This window comes from Haemorhous mexicanus, chromosome Z (genome assembly GCF_027477595.1).
Source record: "Haemorhous mexicanus isolate bHaeMex1 chromosome Z, bHaeMex1.pri, whole genome shotgun sequence".
Classification (NCBI taxonomy): domain Eukaryota; kingdom Metazoa; phylum Chordata; class Aves; order Passeriformes; family Fringillidae; genus Haemorhous; species Haemorhous mexicanus.
In genome coordinates, this window is record NC_082381.1 from 15,922,593 (window position 1) to 15,937,859 (window position 15,267).

Here is a 15,267-nt window from a genome sequence, read left to right on the forward strand (position 1 = left end):
ACATACTGCACCCCACAGCCAGTAAAGGTCATTGCACCCCACAGCCAGTAAAGGTCATTTACAACACTTAAATGTTGGCATAAAAATCAAACCGCAAAAGTGAATTGTCTAGGCAGTGAAATTTAGCTTTCCACTATGTCCATACTGTTCTCCAGTGGAAACAGCGAGATGCTAATGGTTGATATTTTTTATCTGTTCTTCTTACCTTGGGGATTGTTTGGATCACGGTTCAGAACTGCATAGCGAGGAAGTAAAATTCCTTCAGCTTTAAGAATACCATAGACTTCTCTTCTAGAAGAAAAGAACATAAAGAAATGAGCCAGCAAATCCTGCAAATATTTGCATTTTACAATCTATGAGTAAAGGAGAAAAAAAATAAACACAATTTATTTTTCAAATCACATAGGGCAAGGTTACATATATAATACTCTATTTACTAATATAATGCTTTAAAGGTCACTGACACAGCTGGACAGTGATCTCTTCAACATCAATAAAAATGCACTTTGTAATGCCAGTCCTCTCCTATCTGGCAGTGCAACAGACATTTGCACAAAACAATTGTCTTATTAAAGGAGATTTTCAACTGTTCAACTTTATACAGAACAGTAACTGAGGCACCTGAAATAGCAAGTCAGCTCACTGTTCAGAAGGTTTCGGTGTTCATGTATTTTGCTTACTGTTGTTTTATTAATGTTTGCTATGCATGACCTCAGCTCCAAAAGAAAACTTGCTTTCAATAACCACATGACCTTTGAGTGCAAACAACTTCTGTTAAGTATCATCTTTACAGAAAAAAAAGACTATAAATCACATTGTAGAATTGTATAATTCTACAATTATCTGAGCTTGTACAGCTGCTATACATACCTCCTCTATGTATTTTAAGAGTTTAAACTTTTTTATTTGCTAAGCTTTACAAAAACATACCAGCAAATTTCTAACTCAGTAAATCTTCAGATACATCAATGGAAAAACAGCAAAAGAAAAAAACACACCTAGAAACACATTCTAGAAAACTATGCATACGTTAATAAAGTGTAACATTTACTGTAATTTTATTTAAACTACTATATAATCCATGGAATCACGGGATGATTTGAATTAGAAGAGATGTTAAAAATCATCTAATTCCAAACCCTCCACCATGGGTAGGGACAATACACTGGAACTGTTGCTACGCAATAACAACAAATTTTTATAGTCTCTGACAAAAATGGCTTACTTTAAAAGGTGACTAGTGTTATTTACCTGTCTTGTATGTGATACTGCATATTCAAGTCATTGATTATGAACGGATTCCTGAGTTTTGCATAAGCTACTGCTTTGTCCAGTGGAAACCCTAAAATGTTCATTAAGAAAAACAAATTAAAATTATAAGAACATTACCAGTAAATAGTTTGAACCTTTACATTACATCACTATTTCCACTGGCTTCAAGCTTATTTACCAGTGGGACAGCTATTCTTATATTGTGTCAGACAAGACTTTCTCAAGCAATGTAAACAGTATAGTTTAAAAAACTTGCAATTTAGAAGTCAGTTGTATTAAAGAAGACAAAAGATCACTTCCTAGGAAAATCCAATAAAACTGCGAGACAAAAAACATAAAAGGACTTTTAAAGAGCTTAAATAATTTAGATGTCACAAGTATTTATGGTATTATTACAGATTTACCTTTAGAGTGGAAAGAAATGAGACAATCACACAAAGGCCAATTTTCTACTGGCTCGTTCAAAATAACATCCTCTTCAAATATCACCACAGTTATATACTTAAACATGGAGAGGCGTTCAAGAATTTCTTTCATTGGTTTGGACTTTGATTTCTTAGCCATTGAACAAATCCCAACTGCAATTTGTCTTTCTGGTGGCTGGAAAGGAGGCAGGGGGAAGGGAAAAGTAATTTTTATGTGCTCTCAAAACACAACAAGCTTTTAGCAGCATAATACTAAAACAGGTATTTTCTCTTAAAATTCACATGCTACCATTAATTTTGTTTTTAATCAGGTAAATTTCTAGCAGACAACAAAATGTGTCTTAACAGCATATCATACTAAATCCTCACAAAAAATGACTCAAGACTGAAAGTGTTTAACAACTCTATATTACTTTTTTTGAGTATTGTTACCAGGAACAAACAGACATGATCAAAGGCTCAGTCAAGAGTGTCAGATCTGAATAAAATCATACTTATGGCTCACTCTGAAATTAACTAGTAATTGATTTTTCAATTATGTAATTTTTAATGTCTAATTAACAGTCACAAGGCCTCTCATCACTTAATATTACAAGTGAATTATGAAAAGGAAAATAAGAAAACAAGAAACTACTTTTCTAGATTTCTCAACTATTTAGTGCATAAACAGTTTCACCTTTTTTGCATACTCTATATTTACTTTCACGTTAAACTTTCAATAATGTTTTTCTGTCAGTGATATTTCTAAGGCAACGACCAACCTACTCTGCTCTATAAAGGAAACAAACAAAAAATCCACAGAGCAATCCTTTAATTCAACTAATTGCTTTTTAAAAACCTAGCCAGCTTCCTTGCCAAAATAGGCTCCCTGAATTGAGCTACCTGAGCTGCCAAATTTGCACTGCTACTCTGCATTTCCAAGTTACTTTTAATCATGGGAAGAGCTTTAGTAATGCTGTCTTGCATTAAACCTTTCAGACAAATTCACAATTAGTGAAAATTTAATCTATTCCAGAAAATGCAATCTTGCAAAAAGATAAACAACAAAGAGTTTAAAAAAATGCATAATACCATTAAGAGTTTGTCTTAAGCAAGCTAAAAATTGGTGAGCACAGTGCTCAAAATACAATTCAGAACACTTTATTGGTATAATAAACTAAGTTATAATTAAGATGAACTTAGTATGCACTTACAATATACCAAGACAAGGAAAGAAAAAAAAAATCAAAAGTTAACTCCGAAGAAGTTGACACAAAAGAAAAATCCCCCATAATTTTTTTGCTTCCAACTATCCAAATAAATAATACAGAAGATTAATGCCATCATTAAGTTCATTCCCAGAATCCAAACCAAGTCTCCAAATCATGCACATCAACCTCAGTTGCCCTGAAACTCTCTGAAATTAAGCACATCTACTTCACAGTTCAAGGTATACTTAATTTTCCGGTATTCTTCTTTTCCAAACATTACTGACACATCATTATCTGAATATGAGCAATTTCTCAATTTAGAACATCATTTCAGTACTAGATTTATGTGAGCTAATGCCATTTTTTAAAAATAATTAAATACTGAAAAATATTTTGAAAAAAATATTTTTTATAAATCATTTTTGAAAAAATTTTGGAAATTAAAAATAATGCTTTAGAATAGTAAACAAGTGCTCCTACAGTACTTACAGAGTCATACTCTTCCTCCTCTTCTTCCCCATGGTCATAGAAGTGTTCATAATCTGTAGATCTGGCTGAATCCAATAATCCTTCTCCATCTTCTCCACCCACAAAGAATCTGGGAGGATCATTCTCTGTTGCATTAACAGACATGGTTACAAGAGCTAAAGAACTCTATGTAAAAATTGCAGGCACTCTGGCGGCTGAGATCCTGGGCATGTTTCCTACTGACACGGGAACACCAAAGTCCCCTGCTCTTTGACGTTGCTTGTGCACTGCTGCCTCTGTGATTGTGCTGTTTACCAGCCACTGTTTAACTCGTTATCATCTGCTCATTACTGATCAGAGTTGCCGCTCCAAGAAACCCAGTGCTAGACCAAAAAAAAAAAAAAAAAAAAAAAAAAAAAAAAGACACACTTGATAAAGAGATCTAAAATAAACTCTTTTTACTTAGAAAAAGTGTTTGGACAATTATGTACTTCTGAGCAAAGCATCAGAAATAAAACAGTGTGCACCACACACAGTCTACACTTTTAGATGTATGTTTAGGGCATGGGGAACAGTTTCAAAATTACTACCAAACTACTGATGCATATATTTTAGAAACAGAAAATATAACTTATAGAAGCAAAAGGTAGCAAATGCATTTTATTTCCTAAATTCAAAGGACTTAAATGGAGAGTATACATATTTTACAAGAAATATACAACAAAAATATTCTCCAATATTTACAATATTTAACTGACTCTCCATGGCATTGGCTGTTTTTCCCACAGAAATTTTATGATCAAATGACAATTGCAAACAGACTACTGTCTGTTTGCTACTGTCTGTGCTAGTGAAAAATACAAAGCTACCATTGGGACTATTAAATAAACCCCAGTCTTAAAACTCAAGTGAATCTTTTCTATGAAAACAGAATGTGACAGCTTGCAACAAAGTGTTACCTTATTTTCACTGTGAAAAATTAAAAATTACAGAGATGGACACTAGCACTGCCTGCTTTCAAAAGGACTTCTAACCACTAATGTAGCAGTGAAGAGAACACATATTATACTTTTTAACTTGTCATGTGAAAATATTGGCAAAATAACTTGCATACAGAAAAAGACCTACAGATTAGGCATCTGTTATTTTAACAAGGAAACTGATGCTCTGAGATGTATATGGCTTTATAAGATTATTTATAACGTGTCACTACTACTTACAAATTAGTAAGCAGTTACTTTACAAGCAGTTTAGAAGCTCATCTGATCCAACAGGTTAGGTTGTTCACTTGTACAGCATTACGCAAGTGCCATTCAACAGTGATGGCCTCAGCAGAATAGAATTTGTTTTTGAGTATCAGTGAAAATTACTTTGCCTGTCCTATGAACTAAGTGAAGCAATAGTAAATTCCTGCTATAGTGGTCAACCATGAAGGGGGATGGCAAGCAAAGCAAAATTTGCACAGAAAGAATCTGTCCTAATTCAGAGGCTAGGTGTGGGTGAACAATGCTGTCTCAGTTTTGGAGACAAGTTTTGGGAGAAAATGCCCTGGAATGAGCATTTCCTCTAAAGTGAAAAAGCCCTTCAATAACTCCTCTGTCTTCAGCCAATGAGAGAAATTGATACCAGCCAGTGAAAGTGAAAAAACCTCAAAAGACCTGCTTATTAATAACAACAACAACAACAAAGAACCAAAATAAAAACAAACAAACAAAAAGGCATTGGGGTGCCCTAAGGCATAGAAAAGGATTGAATAAATGCTAGATATGAACTCCCAGAAACCTACCCTCCACAGATCCAGACACCCACCAATAGCTGAACAAAAATATATCTCAGAAAATTGTCAGGAAAAAAAATACAGAGGCTGATCACATGCCCCAGAATAAAATGGCAGTTGGTCTCTTTTGTCTCTGGGAAGGGGAAGAGGAGATCACATAGCAGCCCAAAGCAGAGCAGATGGGAAAGCTGTTGAATTTCTGGAACGGGTCTCCTCCTTGCAGCAGCCAAAGTTGGTGGATTTTAATGTCCTTTCTCATTTTGGTTCAGTTCCTCTGAGCTCTCAGGTTCAGGGTCGTCCTGCTGGATCCCCAGGTAGGTCAAAAGGAAAAACAAGCCAAGCCAAAAACAGTCCAAGAGAACAAAAAACCAAAACGCTGCTGAGAGGATTCCTTGTACAGCTTCCCAGCTACAGGAAGGGAAGTTCTGGGAAGTTCCGGGAAGGGGAAGTTCCGGGAAGGGGAAGTTCCGGGAAGGGGAAGGTTCTTGCTTCAAGTTTGCAAAAAACCCTAAAAACCTAATCCAACAAAAGAACAACCAGAAAAGCAATGTCCCTGGTCCACACTGTCCAGAACACACTGGAGAGAGAGTCTGAACAGAGCCCATGCCCACAGTGTTCGCAGGTTCTGTTCCTGCCCCCTGATACTGCAGACATTTCTGGGCACAAAGCAGATGATCAAGGAATAAAGTATCATCATAAAATCACCCCAAGAAAAATAAAAAAACTTCAGACCCAGAAGCTGAAACTGAGCTCTGAGCATAAGGAACCTGGGCTCATGGAAGAGGATTAAAAAGATTTATTTCATAAATGCATTTGCTATGTATCTGTTATTCTTCAATTCTGCTAACAAAAAATTACTTTCCCTTAGAATGTGGAACTGTAGCTGTTCACCTTTCAGACAATAAGAACGAGAAGAATTTCAAACCCCTAATTCATTTGACCGTCACAAGAGTTAGAAATTGGGTGTTCAGGTAAATTAATCCTACTTATGACATGGTAAAGAAAGAGAGCTTTCCAAATCCTATTTCCAAATCCTATTTCTAGCAAGCTTCAGAAAGGCAGAGGTTATTGTCAACATGTGATGGTAACTGGCAGCTAACACAGAATTTTATAAAGGTATAAAACAAAAAAGACATCCCCCAAAAACCACTGATGAAGCCAAAAAATGAAGTTCGTCTTGTATCACCTTCCATCTGACTACCCAAAATCTCTAGACTGGTAATCAGGTCCTTAACGGCTTTCTAAAACTTAGGAAAAAGAGGAAAGAACAATGACTTGAAACAAGAAAGTTGAAGGTCTTAAGATTTTTAGGCCTGCTTTCCCCTACCTATTCCTGCAGTACACTTTGTGAGAGCAGCAGAAGTTACGAAGTTTGTGTACAATTGGTGACTGGTTATTTCACGGGGATATCTGACACTAACCAAGTCTTTCTAGCCCAAAAGGATTACTTTTCAAAGCAAGTGAAACTGATACAAACAGACTGAAGGGAAAGAGCAACATATTTGTCTACAAAAATACCACCTGAAACACTTCCCCAACACTTCTATCTGAAAACTCACTCTGCCACCTTCCTCATTCAAAAATCTGGAGACTGTTGGTTTTATGAGTGGAAAGTATATTGCAGTAGGGCCTCATGTGCAGAAAACAGACTTTGAACAGCCACTTAGTTCACTTGGAATGAACAGATTATTTTCTCCAAGATTAACGTTGTTCACCCATTTGAAGGCAAATGAATAACTAGATTGCCACTTCATTCTACTGTCACTATGCCCCAGAGTTTTCATGCTGTTTGTAAAAGTAACACTGAAGACTACAGATCAGAAAAGGATGCTGACATTTTTCAGGCATATAAACTATTGCCTGAACTCACTGAATTGCATATAAACTGGCAAACTGATGGTTGCCAGTTTAGCTCCATGAGAGCAGATACTGTAAGCTACTGTCATTACCATACATTTGTGTCAGGATATATTTAATAAATTATCTATTTTTTAAAATTAATGCTTTCAGAGACGGGAATTAAAATTCTTCCCCCTCCCATATTCTACAATAAAAATTGAGATATCCCCTTCTTTCTTGTGGTATTTGAAATAAAATTAAATCAAGAAAAGGGACAAGCAAAGAGAACTACTAAGTGACTGCAACTACAGTGAACAATTTACACAAGTCTCCCAAACACCATCTACAGTTATCTGACATCAAAAATGCAGTAAGATCATGCTTGACTTAACACATGGTTCTCTAGTCGTATGCCAAGAAGAAATAATAAATTGCAAAGCAAGAAAATGGAGCTGTCTTCCTGCTTCAAAAATCCTATTAGTGCTGACCGAAGAAGCTTCAAGTACATAGTGCCCTATGCAGAATTCCATCTTGCTGCCCCTTGAGCATGTAAGAGTTTTCCCAGCAACATTTTTCTGTATTAAGAAGTGAGCAGCAGCAGTAATATAAGGGACAGAGATACTTTATGCTAGATCTTCATTAGCCTCATTAGACAGTGAATGTTAGACAATTATGTACTTATCTCAGCCATGAACAACTGCACTGTAAGCAAGACAAAACCCAAAGCTTTGTGTTGGAACATACACTGACCTATTTCCAAAGAGATAGCATCAATAACATCCAGACAACCATCTCCCACTGTGCTATGACATCTCCAGATAAAATTAACTACACTATGTTCTGTTTAAATCTCACCTCTTACACAAGGCTTCTCTTTCAAAGCTTATAGATTAAAATATGTTCAATTTTTTGAGAAATGTACTGGTGCTCTTAAAAAGACTTTCAACCAAATGGGTGGCTTGTCTGCAACATGATATGTCTTGGCCAAAAGCACAAAAAGAGCCCCAAAAAATAAAATCCCAAAAAGGGATAAAAATCAGAGATTTTGATAGCCTGTGCCCTGCATTCCAAGTTCTGTGTTTACTCCAGTGGTGCTCTACAAATTTTTCTTCTAATGGAACATCTCTTAATTTCCATAAGAATATTCTTGTCAAAGGAATTCCACAGAATATTCTGACAGAATAGGCCAAAAACTAGTCCTCACTGTGTTAAAAGATACATCCACAATTTTCCTGACCTCATTCCACATGTTTCAGGAGCTCAGGAATCCAGCCCTAGTGTTTCTCATATTTACTTAGACCACAATAAATATTATTATTCCAGTAACCTTTATCAACAAATCAGCTCAACACAGCAGCAGTGGTCTGGGCAGTCATGAAAAAGGGTCTCAAAGTTTTAACACTCACATTTTGAATACAAATAAGAACATATACAACTCCTGTACAAACAGAAGCATTTCACTAGATTATCTTCTGTGTCTCTGCAGCCATCAGAAGAACACATATACATTTACTATACTGCACACAAATTGAACAAAACTATAGTAAAAGTGCTTCTTATCTGTTATCTCAAGAAAAAAAGAACACAACATGCATTAAATAGTTACAAAATATTTTTAAATTACCAACCACACAGGAAGAAAACTTTTAAAATGCCATTATATCAAAACAGTTTACATTGTGGAATTTACAAACAAGAATCAATTTACTTATGATTCTTTAACAAAGAGTCTTAAGTAGTGCTCATCTGTTTCATGATTCTGAACATATATATTGATAATAGTAACAAAACACACCACTGCCCTGTCCTCTACCTCCATACTGCTCCTTTTTGTCCAGTTTAGGGCAAATTTGGGAGATAACCTCCAAAGGGGTTCCTCTAGAAAGCAAACTCAAGTGGCCCTTCCACAAACTGTTTCGGAAAAGATTTCTTTGGAGAAAAGTAGACAAAACTGTTTATTAAACAGGCAAAGCATTCATCAGCACAAAAGAAAATAAAGAACAATATTAAACAATAAAACCTCTCACTGCTCTGAAGGGATGACAAACTCAGAAAGTCCCCTTGGTGGGCTGTAGCTCGGTTCACTCAGTCTCTTATCAGACCCTCCGATGCTGGAAATGCCACAGTCCAGTCCCAGCCCAGTGGGCCACAGGTGGGAGTTCCTGGTGCTCTTCTGGGTGTTCAGTCCAGAACAGGTTTAAACAGGTCCAAGAAAAGAAAAACCCCACCCTCAGCTAGCTAAAAACTAACTAAAAAGTAAAGGAAAGCTCTGTCCCGCTGTCAGTCTGTCCACAGACAACACAGTCCAGGACCATGAATGTGGAGGAATGAGTGCAGTGTCTGAAAACAAGCTGCACACTTCTCTCCCCCGCTTCGCTCTCAGAACCAGTCTTAAAGGTGCAAAACTTATTTCTGGGCTAAACAGACAAACGGGGATATGAGCATCATAAAGTCATCCCAGGACACTTTTAAATAAGTTTCACTTTTTTTGTGCTGTAGGCATATTCCAACTGCATCCCTTATCAGCTTCCAGCAATTTAAATACATCATTAAAACACAAATAATGTTAACAGCAATTTTTCAGATAGTCTTAAATTGACAAAAGGTTTTCCATATCTTCCTGCTAGAATGACTATAGCTAATATTTTCATTAACAGTACATTTAACAGCAAAAATGTTTGCCAGACTCCTGCTGAGGCATTTTACCTGTTTCAAAACTCAAATTCTGCAATATGATTTATGGTGCAAGAAACCACCAAAGATAGACAGTTTGTTGAGTTGCTGGTGACACAAGAAAGAAAGCATAAGGAGGAAACAAGGTGAAAGCAGAGGACGGATAGGAAGAAGATAGGACCAGTGGAGTCTGATAGCTGAGAGCACTGAGCACTGCAATCCCAAGAGTTCTCCATACATGTGTGACACCTTTCTACAGATGATTCAAAAAAAGTTGATAATACTTCAAATTTGTATGTGAGACTTTAGAACTACTAACAAGAACCAATACTCAACAAAAGCATTTTTTTAGGTCTGACAAACAACCAAGAAGAGAGGAGGCAGGACAGTCAAAAGGCAGAAAAAGAGGGAAAGGATGCCAAAAACAGAAGCTGCTGAAGACAATGCTGCCAGTAAATATTTGACTTGTTTATTGCTGTACCTTACACAGCAAGAGATACATATTCTTTCCAATTTAAAGCTGGACAGAATTCAAACCAAAATTTCTCCTGTGTCATGTAATCAATAATAAAAAATTAACATTTACATACAGATCTTGTTTTGTTCCCCACATGCATCCTGTGAAGTGCAGAGCAGTAGCTGTCAGCACATTACTGAGATGGACTAAATCTGAAAAAGATTTATTGAGCAGCTCTATCCCAGTATCTCTTAAACACAAAGAATGTTATAGTCACTGCCTGATAATTTTTCCACAATAACAAAACCACAAACCAAACAATCTAAACAAACCAAGCAACCAAACCCCAACAAAGAAACAAATCAAACAATAAATAATCAAACAATAATCATGAAAATTCAAGGGGATGTAAGGGTTTTAAATAAGTACTGGAATTTATAAGGTCCAAGTACAGTATATGAAGCTGAGTATATGAAGCTCTGTGCTCCCTTCAGCAAATACTAATTTCAATAGCCTTACGAAGTTTATAATCACCTTCAGTTACTAAGTAACATTAAGCAAGAAACTCCACTGATGTACAAAATAACAGACAAGAAATAGGCTAAAAAAAGGTAACAAAGAAAAGAAGAGTATTATAAAGACTATATCACACAGCTTGACAAGAACTAAGTAACCTGCTCCAATCTTGCATCAAAGAAACACTGAGCTCTAGATATCACAATATGCTAACATATTCCCTAATCATGACAAGAATATCAAGAAAAGATTAAAAGTTGCCTTTATTTGTAGCTTTTAACCAGATGCTGATACTGCTTACAAGCCAAGCACAGCTCTCAGACTGCCACATGAAAAGATCTATGCAAATGACAAGACAAAAAGATAGATAGATGCTAATGAAAACTGTAAACATGTTAATTTCTTTCTGTCTGTGGGAGCACTGCAGCTATTTTTTACAACGTTCCAGAAGCATTACTATATAGCAATTTATACATTACTCCACTAGAAAAATTACAGCAGTTCCCATTCCAAAACAGACTATCCACCTTCCAGTTTCACTGTACTGAAACCTGTAAAAACCTTCTCAAGAATAAAAAGAGTCTTCCTTGCCAGGTAAGTGCCTGCATTGGGATTCTCTGGTAAGGTTCTGGTGGTGAGTGGGCTGCCAGGGTGAAAGACACCATAAGCTGTCCCTATGTCAGACAGAGCCAGTTCCAGTCAGCTCCAAGATGGACCTGCTGCTGCCCAAAGCTGAGCCTCTTGGCCACACTGAGATGCCTCTGCTATAAGGTATTTAGGAAAGGGTAAAGAACACTGCAAAACAGCTGAGAGGAGTGACAATAACTGAGAGAAACTACTCTGCAGACCCCAAAGTCATGCAGAAAGGACATACAGGAAGTGCTTCAGGCACTTAGAGATTCCCCGACAGCCCACTGTAAAGCAGTCTACGCCCCTGTACGCTCACAGAGGTCCACAGTGGAGCAGAGATCCACCTGCAGCCCATAGGGAACCCCACACTGGAGGTAGTGGATGTACCCTGAAAGAAGATGTAGCCCACAGAGAGTCTGTGCTACTTGCAGGAGCTGTGGCCCATGGAGCAGACACATGGACAGGAACGCTATTCCAGGATGGAGCCCTCTTTTACTTCTGGGATCATATTAAGTGCTCAAGTGGTTCCTTATGGATTAATAAATTAATATATTAGAAAAGTAATGTAAAAAAAATGTGTCATTGTATATTAAAGCATCATCGAATGGTTTTGGTTTGAAGGGTCCCCAAAGATCACTTGGTTCCAAACCCCTACCATGGGCAGGGAACACTCCACTAGACCAAATTGCTCCAAGCTTGATCCAACCTGGCCTTGAAGATATCCAGGGATGGGGCATCCACTTCTCTGGGTAAACTGTGCCTGTACCTCACGACTCCCTCAGCAAAGAATTTCTGAATATTTAATCTAAATCTCTCATTCCTTATCCTGAAAGTCATTTCCCCAGGTCCTATCACTACAGACCTTTGTAAATAGCCACTTTCCAGTTTTCTTGTAGTCAGTCTCCTTTTACTTACTGGAAGGTGCTCATAGAAGGCCACTAAATTTGTCAAATTTGCCTTAGTGAAGTCACATTGGCTGTCATCCATTACCTTCTTACCTTCCAAATGCCCCAGGAGGATCTGTTCCATGATTCTGCTTAGTAAGCACCTGGTGGCCAATGAATGTGTTTTCTGGGGGAAAAAAAAAAACTATGCACTATTACTCATACTCCATCTTAGCCAGTAATGTATACATGTAGATGTTTTTATCCACACACTTTTCAGCTTGATGGTTAGGACACACTTCTCATTAACAGAAAACAAGGAGAAAACCTCTGATATAGGAGAGAACAGAGATAGTTTTTTGTCCTGTTCCATTCAACTGTTCTAACCATTAGGCTATTATAACCCTTTCACTATCTTTCTTCACCACTAAGTGGATTTTTGTGTTTTGTTTGTTTGTTGTGCTGTTGGGGGTTTTTTGTTCGTTTGTTTTTTAAGGTGGCCTCTGGATTGCTTTTTACAGGAGGGAGTCAGTATGGTTATTCAGTATTCCAAGCAGAAGACAGGTCCTTAGTCTGCCAAATCTTACCAATGAGACACTTTCAAACACCCACTCTCAAGCAGCAGCAATCTAGAAATACCCACATTACTGGCATTTCCCACTGGAAACAACTCTGCTCAGGAGTATCTAACATTTCTCAAAACTCTCTGCAGCTAGGCTAGCTAATAAGCTTCAGTTGCTTAAGTCTTTTTCTAGGGACCCTTATTATTTTCCAAGAGTAATGGATGTTTGTACCAAAAAAATATTTGTACCAAAAAGCAATATTCAGTCTGATCATTTGTATTACAGTATCTTAGCGACAGAAAACTGAGAAGAGCCATGTAAGCCAGGAGTCTGTTGAGAGGCCAGCTTTGCAGCAAGGAAATACACGCCTTCTAGGTTGTTCAAAAATAAGATTTCTAATCTTAAACCACAACTGTTCCAGTTTTTGAACTACTTGGCTGATTTCCCCATGTCTACCTTTTCTCCCAGTAATTATACAGTTTGTTAGGCAAAGTATTTTCAGTAATTATGAATCACCAAACCTAAAGTGAAATAACTTTTCAATGGGTCTTTTCCTGACCAAGTTCTTTGCTTGCAGAACTTATTTTTCCCTAGCAGTTCACCAGCAGAAGAGTAACTTTTCAGCACAAGTAAAACTGTGAGTTTGATCTTCAAATATTGCAGTATCACAGGCATATTTCAACTCTCTGGTTGAAACTGCAAAATAATTACTATCCCATAACAGAAATGCTAAAACAGCCTTAGAAGTCTAGAAAAACCCATCTAGTAAATCATCTAGTAAATATCATTCTCTTATCTTCCACACAGAATGGCAGTGTTATCGCAAACAGGCAAACTACAGAAACTGGTATCTGCCATTTGTTTTAAGTGTCTCCTGCATAGCCACAGAATAGATAACCTTCACATTCATTAACCTCCAAGTTCCTTTCTAAATCATGCTCTGTCAAACATATCACAGAAAGTCATTTATATTTGAGACAAGTTTGAATATTTCAGGAAGGCTGGCTTCCAAAATTTTAAAAATCCTATTCACAGATGTCAAAACAGCTTCTCCAGATTCTCACAAAGAACTTTAATTCAACTTTGTAGAAATGAGAGGTTTTGCAAAAAAATGTACCCGAGTTCATTTGGCTCAGCCTCTGGAGGCTTGATCTGTTCTAATCACAACTGCCAGAAGGGTGAAACTTTCTTCCATAGAAAGAATAAGACAACCAAGACAAGCCAATAAGTATAAAAATTTGAATTTCTCACATATTGAACCATAAGAGGCATATTACATCACCATATACCACAAAAAAGTTTTACATAGCAAGAATAGTTTTGTTACTGATTGAATCAAACCTTGTTCACCAGGACAAAGATGGATTCAATAAGAATTTTGATATTCCAAGGAAAAAAAACAGCCTTGGTTTGTTACTTTGAGTACAAAGATGATACAGAAGGGATGCAGAAAAGTTGGAAAGATACAAGCTAAACAGAGCAGAGGGAAACAGCGCTTAAAAAGACCGACACAACAATACAGAAACAATGTTACAAAAAGATGTATATTTAAAAAAAAAAAAAAGTACACCAGGAGCAGAAGTAGCTTGTATGAGAAAGAAAACTACTTATTTCCTTGTGGTTATGACACAGATATCCCCCAGTCTTCCTGCTCGTGACTAACTACTGGGAAACAATCGAAGTGCCAAACCCCCAGCATTTTCAAACTTAAGCAATACTCTATAAAGTTCCGTTCTGGAAAACTGTAACACAGGACATACAGTTTTTACATCTCCCTCTTCTCCGCTCCTGACACGTAATCAATTCTCGCCTTCGGGCTTCTGCTTCCCACCCCCCCACCCCTTTTCATTTTGATTACAGACAGCCATCTCCCTTGCTCCAACAGAGTGCTCCAAAGCCACAGCACCAAGAGGTGTTCTATCACTTCCCTCCCCATCCCTTCTTAGGCACACATTGTTATGAACAAAAAAGTTACCGTTTTTTTTAAGAGAAGGGGCTGCAGAGGAGTTTTCAGTTGAGCTAGGAATTGATCGCTGGCCAAGAGTTCTTTGTTAGGGAAATGTTGGAATAACCTCTTAAGTATCCTTAAGTACCGCCGTTTAACTCTCTTTTGTAGAGAATTCTTGTTTTTCAGAACCACCCTAGCCTGTTGCCAGGAGGATGACAACCTCCCCTCGGTCGGTGGGGAGAGGGAGATATTTGCATCTCAGGAGACATGCAAATTTATCTCAAACCCAAACTGCACTGGGAGGGGACCTTCACCAAATCCTGGAAAATACCCCAAAAAAAGACGAGCCAAAGCAGAATTGAAAAGTCAGGGTGGTGTCTGGACAGCAGGGCCGAGGTCCGAAGCCGGCAGAGATGCTTGAAAACCTCGGTCACACCTCGCCCCAACTACAAATGATGCCAGTCGGACCCAGGACCCCCTGGACTGATAACCCAAACTGAGAAACATGGGTATACCCCCACTGCTCTTGCGAGGACAGGACCCCCGGCTCTGGCCCTTAAGGGACAGACCTGCAAATCCTCTTCTGAGTCATTGCTGGGAGCGGGGCGGCAGAACTCACCAGATC

General features: G+C 37.7%; 1 protein-coding gene across 11 annotated transcripts in view; it reads right to left on the bottom strand.

Moving 5' to 3' along the window:
* The window catches only part of PPIP5K2 (diphosphoinositol pentakisphosphate kinase 2), a 50,157-nt gene that overhangs the window by 34,249 nt on the left and 641 nt on the right, over window positions 1–15,267 (bottom strand). For 9 of the 11 annotated variants that reach the window (XM_059873319.1, XM_059873317.1, XM_059873315.1 and 6 more), the window contains exons 2-6: window positions 12,246–12,318; window positions 3,377–3,738; window positions 1,677–1,872; window positions 1,252–1,342; window positions 206–291 (exon numbers count right to left, since the gene is read on the bottom strand). In XM_059873319.1, coding sequence (XP_059729302.1) covers window positions 206–291; window positions 1,252–1,342; window positions 1,677–1,872; window positions 3,377–3,520 — 517 coding nt within the window. In that variant the 5' untranslated portion in view covers window positions 3,521–3,738; window positions 12,246–12,318. Of the gene's footprint in view, window positions 1–205; window positions 292–1,251; window positions 1,343–1,676; window positions 1,873–3,376; window positions 3,739–12,245; window positions 12,319–15,267 lie in introns of those variants that run through there. The other 2 variants (XM_059873310.1, XM_059873320.1) reach the window with 2 other exon arrangements.